General features: G+C 55.2%; 2 protein-coding genes across 3 annotated transcripts; one reads left to right on the forward strand and one right to left on the reverse strand.

Moving 5' to 3' along the window:
• Positions 1-2,073: 2,073 nt before the first annotated feature.
• Ggn (gametogenetin) lies at positions 2,074-6,410 on the forward strand. Of its 2 annotated transcripts, XM_046440115.2 has the most exons (3): positions 2,074-2,294; positions 3,033-4,922; positions 5,580-6,410. In XM_046440115.2, the coding sequence occupies exons 2-3, from the start codon at positions 3,052-3,054 to the stop codon at positions 5,695-5,697; spliced, it is 1,989 nt and encodes a 662-aa protein (XP_046296071.1). In that variant the 5' UTR covers positions 2,074-2,294; positions 3,033-3,051; the 3' UTR covers positions 5,698-6,410. The 2 variants fall into 2 exon arrangements, with proteins under 2 accessions (XP_046296071.1, XP_046296072.1); XM_046440116.2 differs by lacking the exon at positions 2,074-2,294 and having other exon boundaries at positions 2,570-4,922.
• Positions 6,411-6,488: 78 nt separating this feature from the next.
• Psmd8 (proteasome 26S subunit, non-ATPase 8) lies at positions 6,489-13,300 on the reverse strand. The gene is made up of 7 exons (XM_046440118.2): positions 12,936-13,300; positions 11,742-11,814; positions 11,522-11,624; positions 10,377-10,542; positions 9,330-9,430; positions 7,611-7,722; positions 6,489-6,698 (listed from the first exon to the last, which is right to left on the reverse strand). The coding sequence occupies exons 1-7, from the start codon at positions 13,296-13,298 to the stop codon at positions 6,561-6,563; spliced, it is 1,056 nt and encodes a 351-aa protein (XP_046296074.1). The 5' UTR covers positions 13,299-13,300; the 3' UTR covers positions 6,489-6,560.
• Positions 13,301-13,818: the final 518 nt, after the last annotated feature.

The following is a 13,818-nucleotide window of genomic DNA, read 5'->3' on the forward strand; positions in this document are numbered from 1 at the left end:
TCTTCTCTCCCGTGTCTACCTTCTCCCAGACACCTATCTTTTCTCTCCATACCCACCTTTCCCCCATCTTTCCCATCACCAGCCCCAGAGCCTTAGTTTTTCATTTCCCCTCCCCCTCCTGCTCATACCCTCAACCCGGTCTCCTTCCCTCTCAGCACAAACCCACAGCCCCACCCATCATCCCCCCTCACAGTTGGGTTCCTGCGCATATGTATTTCTCAGGGCCCATCAACTCAGCTCCAGTTCTCTCAACCTGCCTCTGCACCCTGTCACCCAGGCCACTGGCTGGGTGAGAAACCCTGGCTCTCTTCCCCCCACCCCTTCCCGGATTTATGAATGAGACCGGATGCAAAGCTCACTGAGTCACCCAGCAACGGGGAGATGGACAGGGAGCAGGGAGAGAACCAGAAATGGCCAGAAAGAGGCCGAGAGAAAGAGATGGAGGCAGAGGAAGCCAGAAACCCGCAACTGAAGATATCCTGGGAGCATTTCATTCACAAAAATCAAGGCTGCTCCCTCAGGTCCCGGCCGAGTGAAGCCAAGGGGAAGAGATGGGAGGTGGGTGGGGAGATCAATACCCCTCCCCAGCATCCTTCAAAAATATTTCATCCTGCCCACCCCCCAGCTCAGGAGACAGAGCCCTCCCCCCAGTAATTTGGATTAGCGTCCAGCCCCTCACTGCCATCCAGCGCAGGGACCCAGGCGTCCCAACCTTAGGATCCCAGGCAACGAATTCTAGCCCCCTCCCCCACCTGCAGGCTGCCGGGTTTCCCGGGGCCTTCGGGAGGGGAAGGGGCGGTCGCAGCGCCCCCAGCCCCCTTTTCTCAATGGGATGGGATTTTGTGAATGAGCAGTCACGTGACTCTGCTTCCTTTGTCCGCCCGCCTCCCCCGACAACAGGTGAAGCAGGGAAAGAGGGCAGGGGTCCCCCCGCAGGGCCTAGCTGGGCTGGGGCACCAGTATCTCGGGGTGCCCTACGCTCCTCGCACATCTGTGTTTCCCCGGGGAGTGGTCCTCAGAGTTCCTCAATGGTGAGGGTCCAGGACGGAATTTTGTGAATGAGGAGTCCTTGGAGGAAGTCCAGGACCCCAAATGGAGACTGGTACCCTAAATGGCTGCCGCGCAGTTTGGGGGCCCCCATCCCCTTGTCCTCCCAGCCGGGGTCCGCGGGGCGCCGGGGTGGGCAGAAGGCGCTGCGCGGTCCTGGCCGCCCCCTCACTGGGGCAGGCGGTCTGTCAGCCCCCGCCCCCTCGCGGCCCTCTGCACCTGCCTGGGAGGCTCCGGCCGGGCTCCGAGCGGCGGCGACGCGGCCTCCTCCTCCTCCTGTCTGCTCCGGCTCCCTCGCTGGCTCCGGCGGCGCTGGAGACGGGCACCGGGAGCCGGGGGAGGGGGGAGGGAGGGGGAACCTGGAGGACGGGTGGGGGGGAGGGGGCGGTTTGGGGGAGGGGTAAGAGAGAGGCGGGCATACTCGCCCGCTGGGTCCTAGAGCCCGGCATAGGCCGCTAGGAACAGCCCCCCAGCCCCCATTTTCTCAGGATGCAGAGCGGATCCTTCACTTTTCCACTCATACGCCTCATACGCTCCTTTGGTCCCCGAGGATATACGGAGGGGACCGGAACAAGGCTTGGTCTCAGGGTTCTAAAGAGGCGGTGGTCTACAGTTTGGGCTCTAAATGGGAGGGGCTGGGTGCCTGGCAGTGTTCGAAAAGAGGTGGGGCAAAGGGAGAATTCGCAAGGGGGCGGGGTTGGAGAGACTGAGTAAGAAGAAGGTTTGGATGCTAAAGGAACCGACAAGAGGGTGCGTCATGGAAGGGGTGGGTCCACCGAGGATGGACCTCCTGGACTGGCGGAGGGAAGGAGAGGGTCCAGGAAAGAGGTACTGCCAGATCCTAAAGAGGCGGGGCTTAGAGATACATTGCCTTGGGGGCGGGGCAGAGAAGTCCCAAAGGGAGGAGCTACGTAGCAGTGGTCGTAATGGGTGGGACGGGGGTGGGGGAGATAACGATGGGCGGGGCATTCTAAAGGGGTGGAGCTAAAGAGAACGTTCTAAAGGGGTGGGGCTTATGAACAGATGGCCTGGGGGCGGGGAAGAGGACTTCGGAGTTTTTCAAAGGGAGATCCAGGGGCCTCGAGCCCGGGGGCGGGGCATAGATCTCGGGGTCCGCCCTCGCTGTCTCGCCCACTTGCCTTCACCCGCACCCCCGTTCTTTTCGGTTATTTTCTGCTACGGCCGTTCCCTGCCCTATCCTGGGCCCAGGGGGCTGCGGTCTGAACTTTGGTAGGCTGGAGAAGTCGGTGAGTGGGGTCTTCTGGACGGAGACAGGGCGGAGCTTGGGGGAGGGGTGGAGCCCGAGTGTTGAGACCGCTGGTAGATCCGGAGCGGGGAAAAAAAGATTGAGGTTTGAGGATATGCGGCTGCCTGCGAACAGGGAGGGATCCAGATGATCGACAGAGACTGGATGGTCGGAGGGTTAACATGCTCAGAACACCCGGTATTTGTTGGTCAGAGGCAGGGCCAGACAGCAGGTGGGGGCGGGGTGGGGTCGAGGGCAGATTCCCCCGACAATCGGGGGCGGGACCAGAGAGTGGGGCGGGGCCTAGGCCCCTGGAGAATGATTGGAGTGCTGGGAGAGAAGCCTGAGCTCCTGTAGGCTACAGGGCACAACCATCATTAGCGGTGTGGCCGGACAGACAGACCGGAAGGCGGGCAAGACCTGAGTCTTGAAGTCTGGAGACCCTGGGCTTGGCCAAAGTGTAGGGATGTGCTTTAAGGAACCAGCCAAGGAAATAGGGGTGGAACCTTAGAACTTTAAGGGGTTGGGGCCTAAATTTCTTACCAGCAGCTTATGAGGGGTCACGGGGAAGTAGGCGTGAGCGTCGAGATTCTGGAAACAGAAGACTGGAGACGAGAGCTGAGTAGATATTGGAGGACAAGGGCGGGGCCAATGCAGACGGATAAGTTCTGGAACAGACAACGTCGTGGGGTCCCCATTGCCCTGGCAGACTGACTGGCTAAAGTTTTTCTGACCGCAGTCCTCGACCTCCGTCGGAAATGGGGAACGCGCAGTCGGAGCCATCCGCGGGCGGGGGCTCCCGAAAAGAACAGGCCTCGGATCGCGCCTCTGACTCCCGCCGGACGTCCCTGGTGGAGCCCGAGGTGACCCCCTCCTCCCCGGCCGTGCGCCTGGCTCGAGGGCTGGGTGTCTGGTTCCCTGGCAGCTCCGCGCCCCCGGGACTCCTGGTACCCCCGGAGCCCCAGGCCTCACCCTCACCACTGCCCCTGACCTTAGAACCGCCCTTGCCAGTGACGCCCCCTCCAGAGGAGGCGGCTGCAGCCGCAGTCTCCACACCACCCCCTCCCCCAGTGGGGACCCTGCTGCCCGCGCCGTCTAAGTGGCGAAAACCCACGGGCACTGCGGTGCCCCGGATCCGCGGCCTGTTGGAGGCGAGCCATCGCGGACAGGGCGACCCTCCGAGCCTCCGCCCGCTGCCACCGCTGCCCAAGCAACTAACTGAAAAGGAACCTGTCCCGAGAGCCCCAGCCCCTCCTCCTCCGACGCCCCTGGAGCCACGAAAGCCACCACCACTGCCACCTTCAGACCGGCAGCCCCCAAACCGCAGAATCACTCCAGCTCTGGCCACATCTGCCACAAGCCCCACAGAAAGCCAGGCCAGGCACATCGGCGAGGGTCAGACGGCCGGTGGGGCCCGCGGAGGGGCTCCTCCCCAAGCGGGCGAAGGCGAAATGGCTGAAATGGCTCGGTCTGCGGCTTCCGAGTCCGGCCTGAGCCTGCTATGTAAAGTCACCTTCAAGTCCGCACCCCCTTTGTGCCCTGCGGCAGCCTCGGGTCCCTTAGCTACCAAAGCCTCGCTCGGGGGCGGTGGAGGCGGAGGACTCTTCGCTGCTTCAGGTGCCATCTCTTACGCTGAGGTCCTGAAACAGGGACCCCTCCCACCTGGAGCTGCTCGTACCCTGGGAGAGGTCCCTCTTGCGGCACAGGAAACGGAGGGAAGGAATGGAGACGGCGAAGGGTGTTCTGGTCCCCCTGCGGCGCCTGCGTCCCACGCCCGGGCCCTACCCCCGCCCCTCTACACCACATTCCCAGGCTCAAAGCCCAAATTCGACTGGGTTAGCCCTCCCGATGGCCCTGAACGCCACTTTCGCTTCAACGGGGCTGGCGGAGGTGTTGGGGCTCCCAGACGGCGCGCGGCTGCGCTCTCTGGACCGTGGGTTTCCCCTCCGCCACCACCAGGGCAGGCTCACCCAACTCCGGGGCCCCGGAGGCCCGCGCCTGCCCTGCTGGCGCCGCCTATGTTCATCTTCCCGGCGCCCACCAATGGTGAGCCCGTGCGCCCTGGGCCACCGGGTCCACAGCAGTTGTTGCCGCGACCGCCACCGCCCACGCCACCAGCTACGCCGCCACCAGTGCCGCCACCCACACCGCAGCCTCCAGCGCTCCAGCCAACGCCGCTGCCGGTGGCCCGTCCATCCACCCCATGCTCTGGCCATGTGGAGTCTGCCCTGGCTCCCGCCCCAGCCCCTGCGATGTCCCCTGCCTTGGCTGGCGAACAGGCCCAGGCACCGGCCCAGGCCCCATCCCCAGCTCCAGCTCCCATCACCGCCGAACCTGCGCCCCCACCCATCAAGGCTCGCACGCGCAGAAACAAGGGTCCCCGCGCGGCCCGTGGAGTGACCCGTGAGGACGGCGCCCCTGGAGATGGTCCTCGCGAACGGACTGCAGCTACCGTGACTGACAGCGGCGGTGGAGGGGGTGGTGGCAGTGGGGCCCCTACAGCTGGGGCAGCTAGCTCGGGTGCCGCGCGCCACTGGCCGCCCTTCCAGGTGCTTAACTCTTGTCCCTGCAAGTGTTACTGCCGCCACCAGCCGCGTCATCGCAGACTGCCCCGCAACGTGTCTGCCTGGTGAGCGGAAGTCTGGAATGTAGGGAGGGGAGGGCATACCTCTTTTAAATCTTGAACCAGATTATCCAAGATAGACCCTCCCTTACCTACAACTCAAATCTACCTGAGCTCCAATCCTTCAGGACCCTGAGAAGCTTTCCTGACACCCTGACTGGGAAGAGGGGACACCTTGACCCAGCCCCTTGGTTTCAGACCCCCAAGCTGACCTGTGGCCCTTCAGCTACCCTGGAGCCATCAGGGAGGGAAGCTGGTTCCAGCTGGCCTGACCTTATCCACTGCCTTGACCCCCATGCCTGACAGCACCAAATGGGGCCATGTTCCAAGCTCTTCAGGGAGGGGAGGAAGATGGCATCAAAGGGGTAAATGTAGATCCCCAACTTCTCTGGACAGGGGAAGCCCTGACCTAGCCCCCTGTCTACTCTGGCAACTTCTGACTCTGGGAGCCAAAGTTTTAACCACCAGGGAGCACTGATGCCCCAGCCCTTGTGCTGCAAAGCCTACTCCAGAGTCCCCAGAGCCAGGAGAGCGCCTGTATCCTCCAGCACCCCTCCCCCCAGGCCAGATCTCTCAGCCTTCAGGAGCTTCTACTCAGGGAAAGTGAAGCCCCAGAAGAGGTAAGGGCCTCACAGGCCTTTGTGGATTTTTCCCTCTTCCCAGGCTGAGCACACCCACCAACCACCTGAGCGAGCCACCCTGGGTGGCCACCATCAAGCTCGCTGGCTCCCTGGTAGCTGGGCTGGAGCACTATGACTTGCAGGCCACCCATCCCAACTGAGTGCAGTCAGCGCCCTCTGTCTTCCCCTCCATGCCAATAAAATAACCAATCCACGTGCCTAGTTGCCTGTCAGTCACCCACTGTGGGCTGAAAGAGTAGGGTGAGGAAAAGGCAGAAGTCCATCATAGCACCACATAGGGTCCATTTATCCAGCATCTGCACCGATGGGGGGGGGGGTCTCATTTCCCATCAGCTTTTTTCATTTCTGAGCTAACCTGATGCCAAGCTCACATTCTAGAACAAATCACTCTGGAAAGAAGCATTCCTAGTTTACAGTGGGGAAGACCAATTCTGGATGACTTTCTTGAAAATTCCACAATCCACAAATGGCTCAGCCAGATTTAGTCTAGCACCTTAAAACATCTTCCCAAGAACTTCAGGCAGGAAATGTAGACTGGCGTGCAGGGTGGTCCTAGGTCACAGCACTAGCTCACAAACAGGGACAAGTAAGGCAAGCCTCTGCAGGGGCCACACTTTTTGTTCCAGTGGTAGCACACAGATTCCATTTTGCATGTCATTTGTAAAATTATTTAATCCGCTGCCAACATGGGACACTTCATACCCTTTGCCGAAAGATTCGGATACCCTGGCCCAACATTCCAATGTGTCCATTTGGAGCCTGTGCTCTTTGTGGGCCACAGGGCGTCTGTATTTGAGACCAGGAGCAATAGCCAATAGCCACTGGACAGAGGCTGCCTAGATGGTGTTATCTCAAACCCCCAATTCCAGGTTCTCCAGAGATGATAGTTTCTCTGCCATCCCAACTGGGTATATACAAGGGTCTGGAAGAATGAATGTCAATCCACCTTTATTGGAGGACAGGTTGCACTGTGACAGTTTTAAATAACCAAGGGCCAGTGGGCTCAGACAATCATCTCCAGCTGCCGGGCATACTCGATGACTTGCTTGGCCAGTTCCGTAGAGGGGATGATGGTGTCTTCTGGCTTCTGCTGCTGGCTGGCAAAACTGTAGTAGTTGTTGGGGCCCAGGACCCACCCTCGCTGCAGGAAGGGAAGAATAAAAGATGGGTGATGTGATCCCAAAGGCTGTCTTTCCACCCCATGGAGCCACCACTCACCCATGTGTGCCACGGCTCCCTCTCATGACTCCCCCCACTACCTACACAACTCTAGGCAAAGAAATTCACTCTCTCTGCTCTGGTTTTTCCATGTTCAAGACAGATACCCTCTGGGTCCACCATAAGGATTCAGTGAATCAAAACCTTTGAAATGATATTTGGCCTAGAATAAGTGATCAACAACTGCCATCATCACCCACACTCAATTTCACCCCTTTTACAGTCTGCTCTTGACTCTCCTCCTGCCTCCTAGGACACCAGGATCACTGTGCACCATGAGTCACCATTTCCAGAGGCAATCTCCTGCTCAAATGTTCCATACTAAAGGAAGCAAAGTCTGACAGAAAAAGTTGCCACTTTTAAGGAATTCTAATAAAGGCAAAAGCCAGCCCAGCATGGTGGGGCACCTTTCAAGTCTCAACTACTTAGAGGCTAGGGCAGGAGGCATGCAAGTTTATGGCCAGACTGGGCAAATTGGTGAGAACCTGTCTCAAAATTAAAAAATAAAAGGACTGGGGATGTAGCTCAGTGGTAGAGGGCCCTGGGTTCAATCCCCAGTGCCAGGGAGGCAGAAAGGGGGCAAAAGATAATATGTGCAGTGTACCACCTCCACCTGAAGCCAGGTGCTAGGCTAAGCTCATCCCACATATTAAAACTCTATTCTATGGATACACAAGCTCAGAGATTTGGCCACTTGCCTAAGGACCACATACAACACACAGCTGGATTCAAATCTGAACAGTCTTGTCCCCCCAGACCGCCCCACTGCTCACTAACACATGCTAAGAGCATGCCCCCCTTGGCTCCACAGCCCCTTGTCCTGCACCCCAGCCACCTTCTTAGCGTAGTCTGTCATCTTTTTGGGTGTGTTGAAGAAGAGGATCCGGGTGGCCTCAGTGAAAAGGATTTTCTCGTAGGCCTTCTCAATGCATCCTGCAATCTCGTCCCTGGGGGAAAATAATGAGGTTCCCGTTACTGAACACAACCCCCCAGGTCCCGTCCTCCTGAGCCTGACAGGTGCCAGCTCTGACCTTTCGGTGCAGCACTGATGTCTGGAATGTTCCTGCCCTATTTTACTAGCAGAGGCTTAGAGAGAGGAGTAACTTGACCAGAATCACAAAACAAGCAAGGGCCACAGGGGATCCACATTTAGATCTCTCCGACTCCCGGAACTGTGGAACCAAACTCCAATCCCACTCCCGGAACTGAGGAACCAAACTCCAATCCCAGTCCAAGATGGGAGGATTTGAGACTCTCTGAAATCCAGCCTGGGATTCCCACAAGGGGCTTTCTTCCCATAAACCCTCCTCACAAGAGTGCTGCATCCTACTTCACAGAGCTCAAGGGGTCCCTTGAATCCATGAACAGCAATAACATAGCAAAGCAGCTACGCACCAAGTTCTGGAATGGGGTGAGCCCTGGAGAAAGACGGGGATAAGGAAGAACGTGGGCATTTCTGCAATGTCACATCTCTCAGGAAGAGGGTAGGTATGGGCTCTCACAACAAATGAGGTTTGGGAGAGGTATGTCTTTCACAACAAATACCCTGGTTTGTTAGAATGCTTGCCCAGCATGCATTAAGGGCTCTGGGTCCCACCCTCAGAATCTTACAAAAAAAAAAAAAAAAAAAAAGACAAGTCCCTAAACCAATTAGGCCTTTAGTCCCAGCTAAGGCAAGAGGATCACTTAAGCCCAGGTTAGAGGCCAACCTGGGCAACTTAGACCCCCATCTCCAAAACCAACAATAACAACAAAACACTATTCCATGTCTTTACACTTGCCTTTGTCACCCCAAAAAATGGAGGGGCTGGTGATATAGCTCAGTTAGTAGAGTACTTGCCTTGCATGCACAAGACCCTGGGTTCAATCCCCAGCACCACACACATACAAAAAAAAGGAAACCCATTCCAATCTGGTACTTCACCCAAGTGAACCAGCTGTGCCACCAACTTTGACACTCTTTTATTTTAACTGTATTTTATTTATTTATTTATATGTGGTGCTGAGGATTGAACCCAGTGCCTTACCCGTGCCAGGCAAGCACTCTACCACTGAGCCCCAGCCCCTTGACACCCTTTTATACCTCAAAAGGGACTTATATGTCATACCCACCTGCCCCTGTATAGACAGCAACCCCAGGAGCTGACAGGACTTGGTGGCCCCATTCTAGACAAGGGAAACTGACTGTTGCAGAGTTTAGGTGCCCGGAGGTGAGGTTATATGACTCACTGGATGCATCTTTGGCCCAGAGATGGACTGGAACACTTCTCAGAGAGGCAGCATGGCCCCCATCTGCTGAGCTGTCTGGGTGCCACACCCAGGCTCAAGTTCGACCCATGGCCAACCATGTAAACAGCCCGAGGGACAAGCGGAGAGCTGTTGTCCACAATAGCATGACCAGTTCCATTTCACAGAAAAGAACTAAGATGCTAGGATAGAAACATGCCCAGCCTACCCAGATCACGAGTGGCCAGAAAGGATTTCAAATTCAGGGCTGTCTATGCCAGAGGCTGAGCTCTTTCTGAACCCCACACAGTTCTGGTTCCCTACACACCTGATAGTGTCCAGCAGAATGTCGATGAAGAAGGTGTAGCTCTCAGCAGGGATGTTGCCTTTGGCCAGGAACACCTTGTTGTAGCTGCCCTCCATCAGGTACTGCAGAGGCCGAGGATGGAGAAAAGAGGATGAAGAAGAGCAGCACAGGGACACCCTGGCACTCCCCACCCTGGCCTCTCTCTCTCCCCGCTAGCTTGTCCTGAGACTGCATCTCCTTATCTCAGCTCCAATTATAAAAAGGAGACCAAGGGCTGGGGCTGGGGCTCAGTGGTAGAGCACTTGCCTAGCATGGGCAAGGCTCTGGGTTCGATCCTCAGCACCACGGTAAAAAAAATAAACAAAGGCATTCTATGCATTTACAGCTACCAAAAAGAGAGAGAGAGAGAGAGAGAGAGAGAGAGAGAGAGAGAGAGAGAGAGAGACACCAAACTGGATCTACTGGGGTTTATCTACCCACAACTTTGCCCAAACTATGCTGCCTGCCCTCCTGCCCTCCCCTCCCCCAGCCAAATCCTGTGCAACCTCAGCTTCAGGAACTATTTCTTAACCCCAGCTCCCCAGCTCCTAAAGTTCTTCCCTGGTCCAGCTCATTTGTTTCTCAAACATAGCAGGCAGTTTCTGCCTCAGTTTAGACTGGCTGGTTGCTCTGCCTGGATTGTCACATGGTTTCATTCTCATCCTTTGCAAGTCTTGCATAAATCCCAACTCTTCAGAGTCCTTTCTGACCACCCCATATTAAATTTTTGTCCCCTGCCCATTACACCCCACCCTCCTTCCTTATTTTTCTCCACAGAACTTACCTGACAGACTACAGGTTACTTCCACTTTTGCTTACTATCTGCTTCCTCACCTCACTGTCATCACCCCAAGATCAAGAAATTTATGATTCAATGCAGTCTAAAAGCTAACAAGCACCCAGTGCACAGCTGGAGCTCAATATTTGTTGCATAAATGAGCAAATATTAATGAACCCTGACCACTCCCCTAGTACTTGTCCTGGTACTACCCACCTTAGCCAAGCCCTTCCTTCCCTGCCCAGCCTCACCTGCTCAAGGGACACAGGGTGCTTGATGTAGACATTGGTCTGGATATCCTTGGCAGGTAGGCGCTCCAACTCTGTATGAAACTCAGCTACCCGGTTCTGGGACAGCAGGAAGAGGAGGTTGAGGCCCAAAAGCTGGTGCATGTAGGCTGACTCGGGGAGCTGCTCCCTGTGGACCAGGAAGGGGAATCCAAAAAAAAAAAAAAAAGGGAAGGCTTAGGGACCTACCAAGCACCAGGGACCCTCCTTTATCTCCTAAAAGGATTATAGGGCCCTGGGTTTTCAGATGAAGAAACTGAGGCCCAAAGAAGCAAGAAGTCCCTTATTAGTCATATCAACCCAGTCAAACAAGTGACCTCATTTCAGAAAAGTGACTTGATTTCCCCAAATGTAAAATGGGTTATCACCAAAGTATCCATCTCATATAGATAGATAGGTTAAACAAAGGTTAAGTGAGTAAGATGATCTAACCCAGGTAAAATGACTAGAACAGAGTCTTACCCAAAAAAGCACTATATAAGCACTATATGATTATGCCAATAATCATCGCCCTCACTTTAAGGGGGAAACTGAGTCAGAGAGGTGACCACATTATCAAAGTGTCAGGATGTTTTAAACCAGTCTGTCTGATATCAAATTTTTAATCATTAATCCATACAGATATCAAATTCTTAATCATTAATCCATAAAGATGTCATTCAGTTTTATATTCTGCACACATCAAGTCCCTGCTCTGGGCCTGGGCTGGGCCTGTAGTAGGCAGTGCTAAAAACCCACCTGTGACCAAGACAGTTCCAAACTCTACCTTTAGGAAGCTCCCAGTCCAGTGGGAGAGACAGGGCTGGGATGGAGAAATACAATCCAAGGCTGGAGCCAAGGCAGGTAAAAGATAATGTGGCCACACTGGGCAGAGGGGATGTAGTGTGGGAACAGGTAACGGAAGTCAATGGATTAGATATCTACAGAAATTAGATCATACAACCCATCTCAGGACCTCCAAGTCAATCTCCTGACCCTGAAATCTCTGGGTACATAACTAGGCAGATCAGGGGCTCCCAGTAGAAGGAAGAAGCCCATTTGAATGAAACAAAGATATAAAAGTTGCCCAGTAACCACCATCCCTCCCCAGTGGCAGGGCCCAACCTCACTTGTAATCAAAGTAGTAGCATTTGAGCTGAGCCATGTAGCGCTCGAAGGAGGGGATGTCCTTGCGAAGGATGCTCCACTGGGCCCCGATCTCCAATATGTCACCTGTGAGTGACAGGCCAAGCTCTCAGGAGATGACTGGGTTGCCTCCCCCAAACCACAGCACCATTCCTGCCACAATCCTCAGCCCATCACCCCCCCCCCAACCCCAGGGACACTTACGGGCCAGAATGAGCTGTTGTTTGGTCAGCTTGGTCCCTGTGGTTGGCAGGAAGTTAAGCTCCAGCAGAACCAGCTGACAGGGAGGAAAGGAGGGAAGGAAGGAAAGATGGGACTTCAAATATAGGTTACTAGGCTGGGCAGGTAGCTTAGTGGTAGACTGCTTGCCTAGCATGTGCAAGGCCCTGGGTTTGATCTCCAGAAACACACACATAGAGGCTACTTACCCTCTCTGGGGTTTGTTTTTTCCTACCTGGAAAATTAAACTAACCATCATCCCTGACTCATAAAACTGTTTTGAGTACTTCAAGGAGCCAATCCTCAAAAAGCACTCAGAATAGAACCTGAACACAAGCAAGCACTCATTTGGGATGACCTCATATCATATATATTAATAGCCCTGCTGGGGAAACAGGAAAGACACTCTAGTGCCTGATCCAACGAAGTCACCGGGATGGGAAGGACACCAGTACCTTCTGTTCTTGACAGATTTTCCCTACACTCTTTGGGAAGGGGCAGCTGGGCTACCCCAAAAATCTACAGGTAGGGAGAGGCACTAACCTCCGCCCAAATCCAGCGTATACACCATTCCTTATTAAACTCAGTAACTTGGCCCAGAATACTCTATTTATACTCTTTCCCAAACAGACCTAGTCTGAAGCACCCTGAACCCCATATTATTTTTCTTGTAGGTTCTGCCCTGCCCCTGCCCCCTTTTCCAGAGATACTCCCTTAACCTCAGATTTCTCAGACCCCAGCTTGGCCAGGTCTCACCCACACATCCCTACACGCCCCATCATCTCAGACTTTGTTTTGCAGTTCTCATTCCCCATTTAGCGTTGTCATGAACTCGCCATCGGGAAAAACCCGATACTGCATCCGGCCCCTCTGATCAGCAGGGCTTCCGAACGGCAAGACTGGAACCCCTCGCTTGGTTCTGCCCTGACCCATCTCTCCATCACTCCCTCCCCACCCTGCCCCCCTGGCGCCGCACTTGGTCCGTTCCAGCCCTCTTCTGCTCCTTGACCCCCTCCGAGTTCGCACTTAGGCTGTTCCGAATGTTTTGTCGTTTGGATCTCCAGGCCGCCCGGTTTCCATCGGCACCGAAGCCTCTCGGGTGGCCCGGAACTTGGTTGGGACCAGACCTCTCGTAGCACCCCCTTAAGCACTTGGCTTCCTGGGCCCGCCAACCCCTACCTTGAGGCGGCCCAGCTCTTCTCCGCATTTGCTAAGATTGGGGCTTTTCCGGTTCCACTCGCCCTTGAGTTGCTCGTACATGCCGGCCGCGGCCTGCAGGATAGCGCCCGAGGCCGCCGCAGACCCGGAGCTCGAGATGCCTGTCGTTCCGTTCATGGTCGCTGCCGCCATCTTCCGTGATTTGGCGAACCGCGGGCCTCGTTTACGGCAGCGGCGCCTACGGACTTTCGCCCGGCGGAAATGGGGCTGGGAGGTGGAGCCCAAGTGCGGGGGCGGAGCTACGACTGCCCGCCTCTCCCCGCCGCGGGTGGCGAGCCGTAGCTCTCTGGGAGAAGTCCCGGAAGCCCTGCCCTTAATGAACATACCAGGAGCTCCGCCTCTGTTGTCACTCAAGCTGGTGACCGGAAGTCGGCTTGCCCTAACGTCTCAACGCGCTCCTCCCATCCCAGTAGTCAATATGGCTTTCCTGGCTTCAGCCCGTGCGCTGGGGACGCTGTTACTGTCTGGAGATTCCACCTTAGGGTAGCTTCTATAAGCCAAGAGGTGGCGATGTGGAGCCAATAGGACAACTCCTTTTACATATATTTACATAAACCTATACTATGTTTAAATAATGAGATTTCATTTTATAGAGGTATGGAGAGGCTGGGTAACCTTCCAAAGCTCTAGTAGCTGGGATTTGAACCTATGTATCTAGTCTCTCTGTGCATCTGTCCGCATTTTTCTCCAAATTTATACAAATAAGCACAAACTATTTACAAAGAACATCCAGCCCTATGGCTTTAAATGCCACATAGAAGCAGATAATTTCCAATTTTTCATACCAGCTTTTACTTTCTTCATTGCTGCATAGACACTACACCTGCATATTCAGCCACTTTTT

Source organism: Marmota monax, unplaced genomic scaffold, assembly GCF_021218885.2.
Source record: "Marmota monax isolate L192 unplaced genomic scaffold, Marmota_monax_Labrador192_F-V1.1 WCK01_AAM20220418_F8-fsc00228, whole genome shotgun sequence".
NCBI classification, from domain to species: domain Eukaryota; kingdom Metazoa; phylum Chordata; class Mammalia; order Rodentia; family Sciuridae; genus Marmota; species Marmota monax.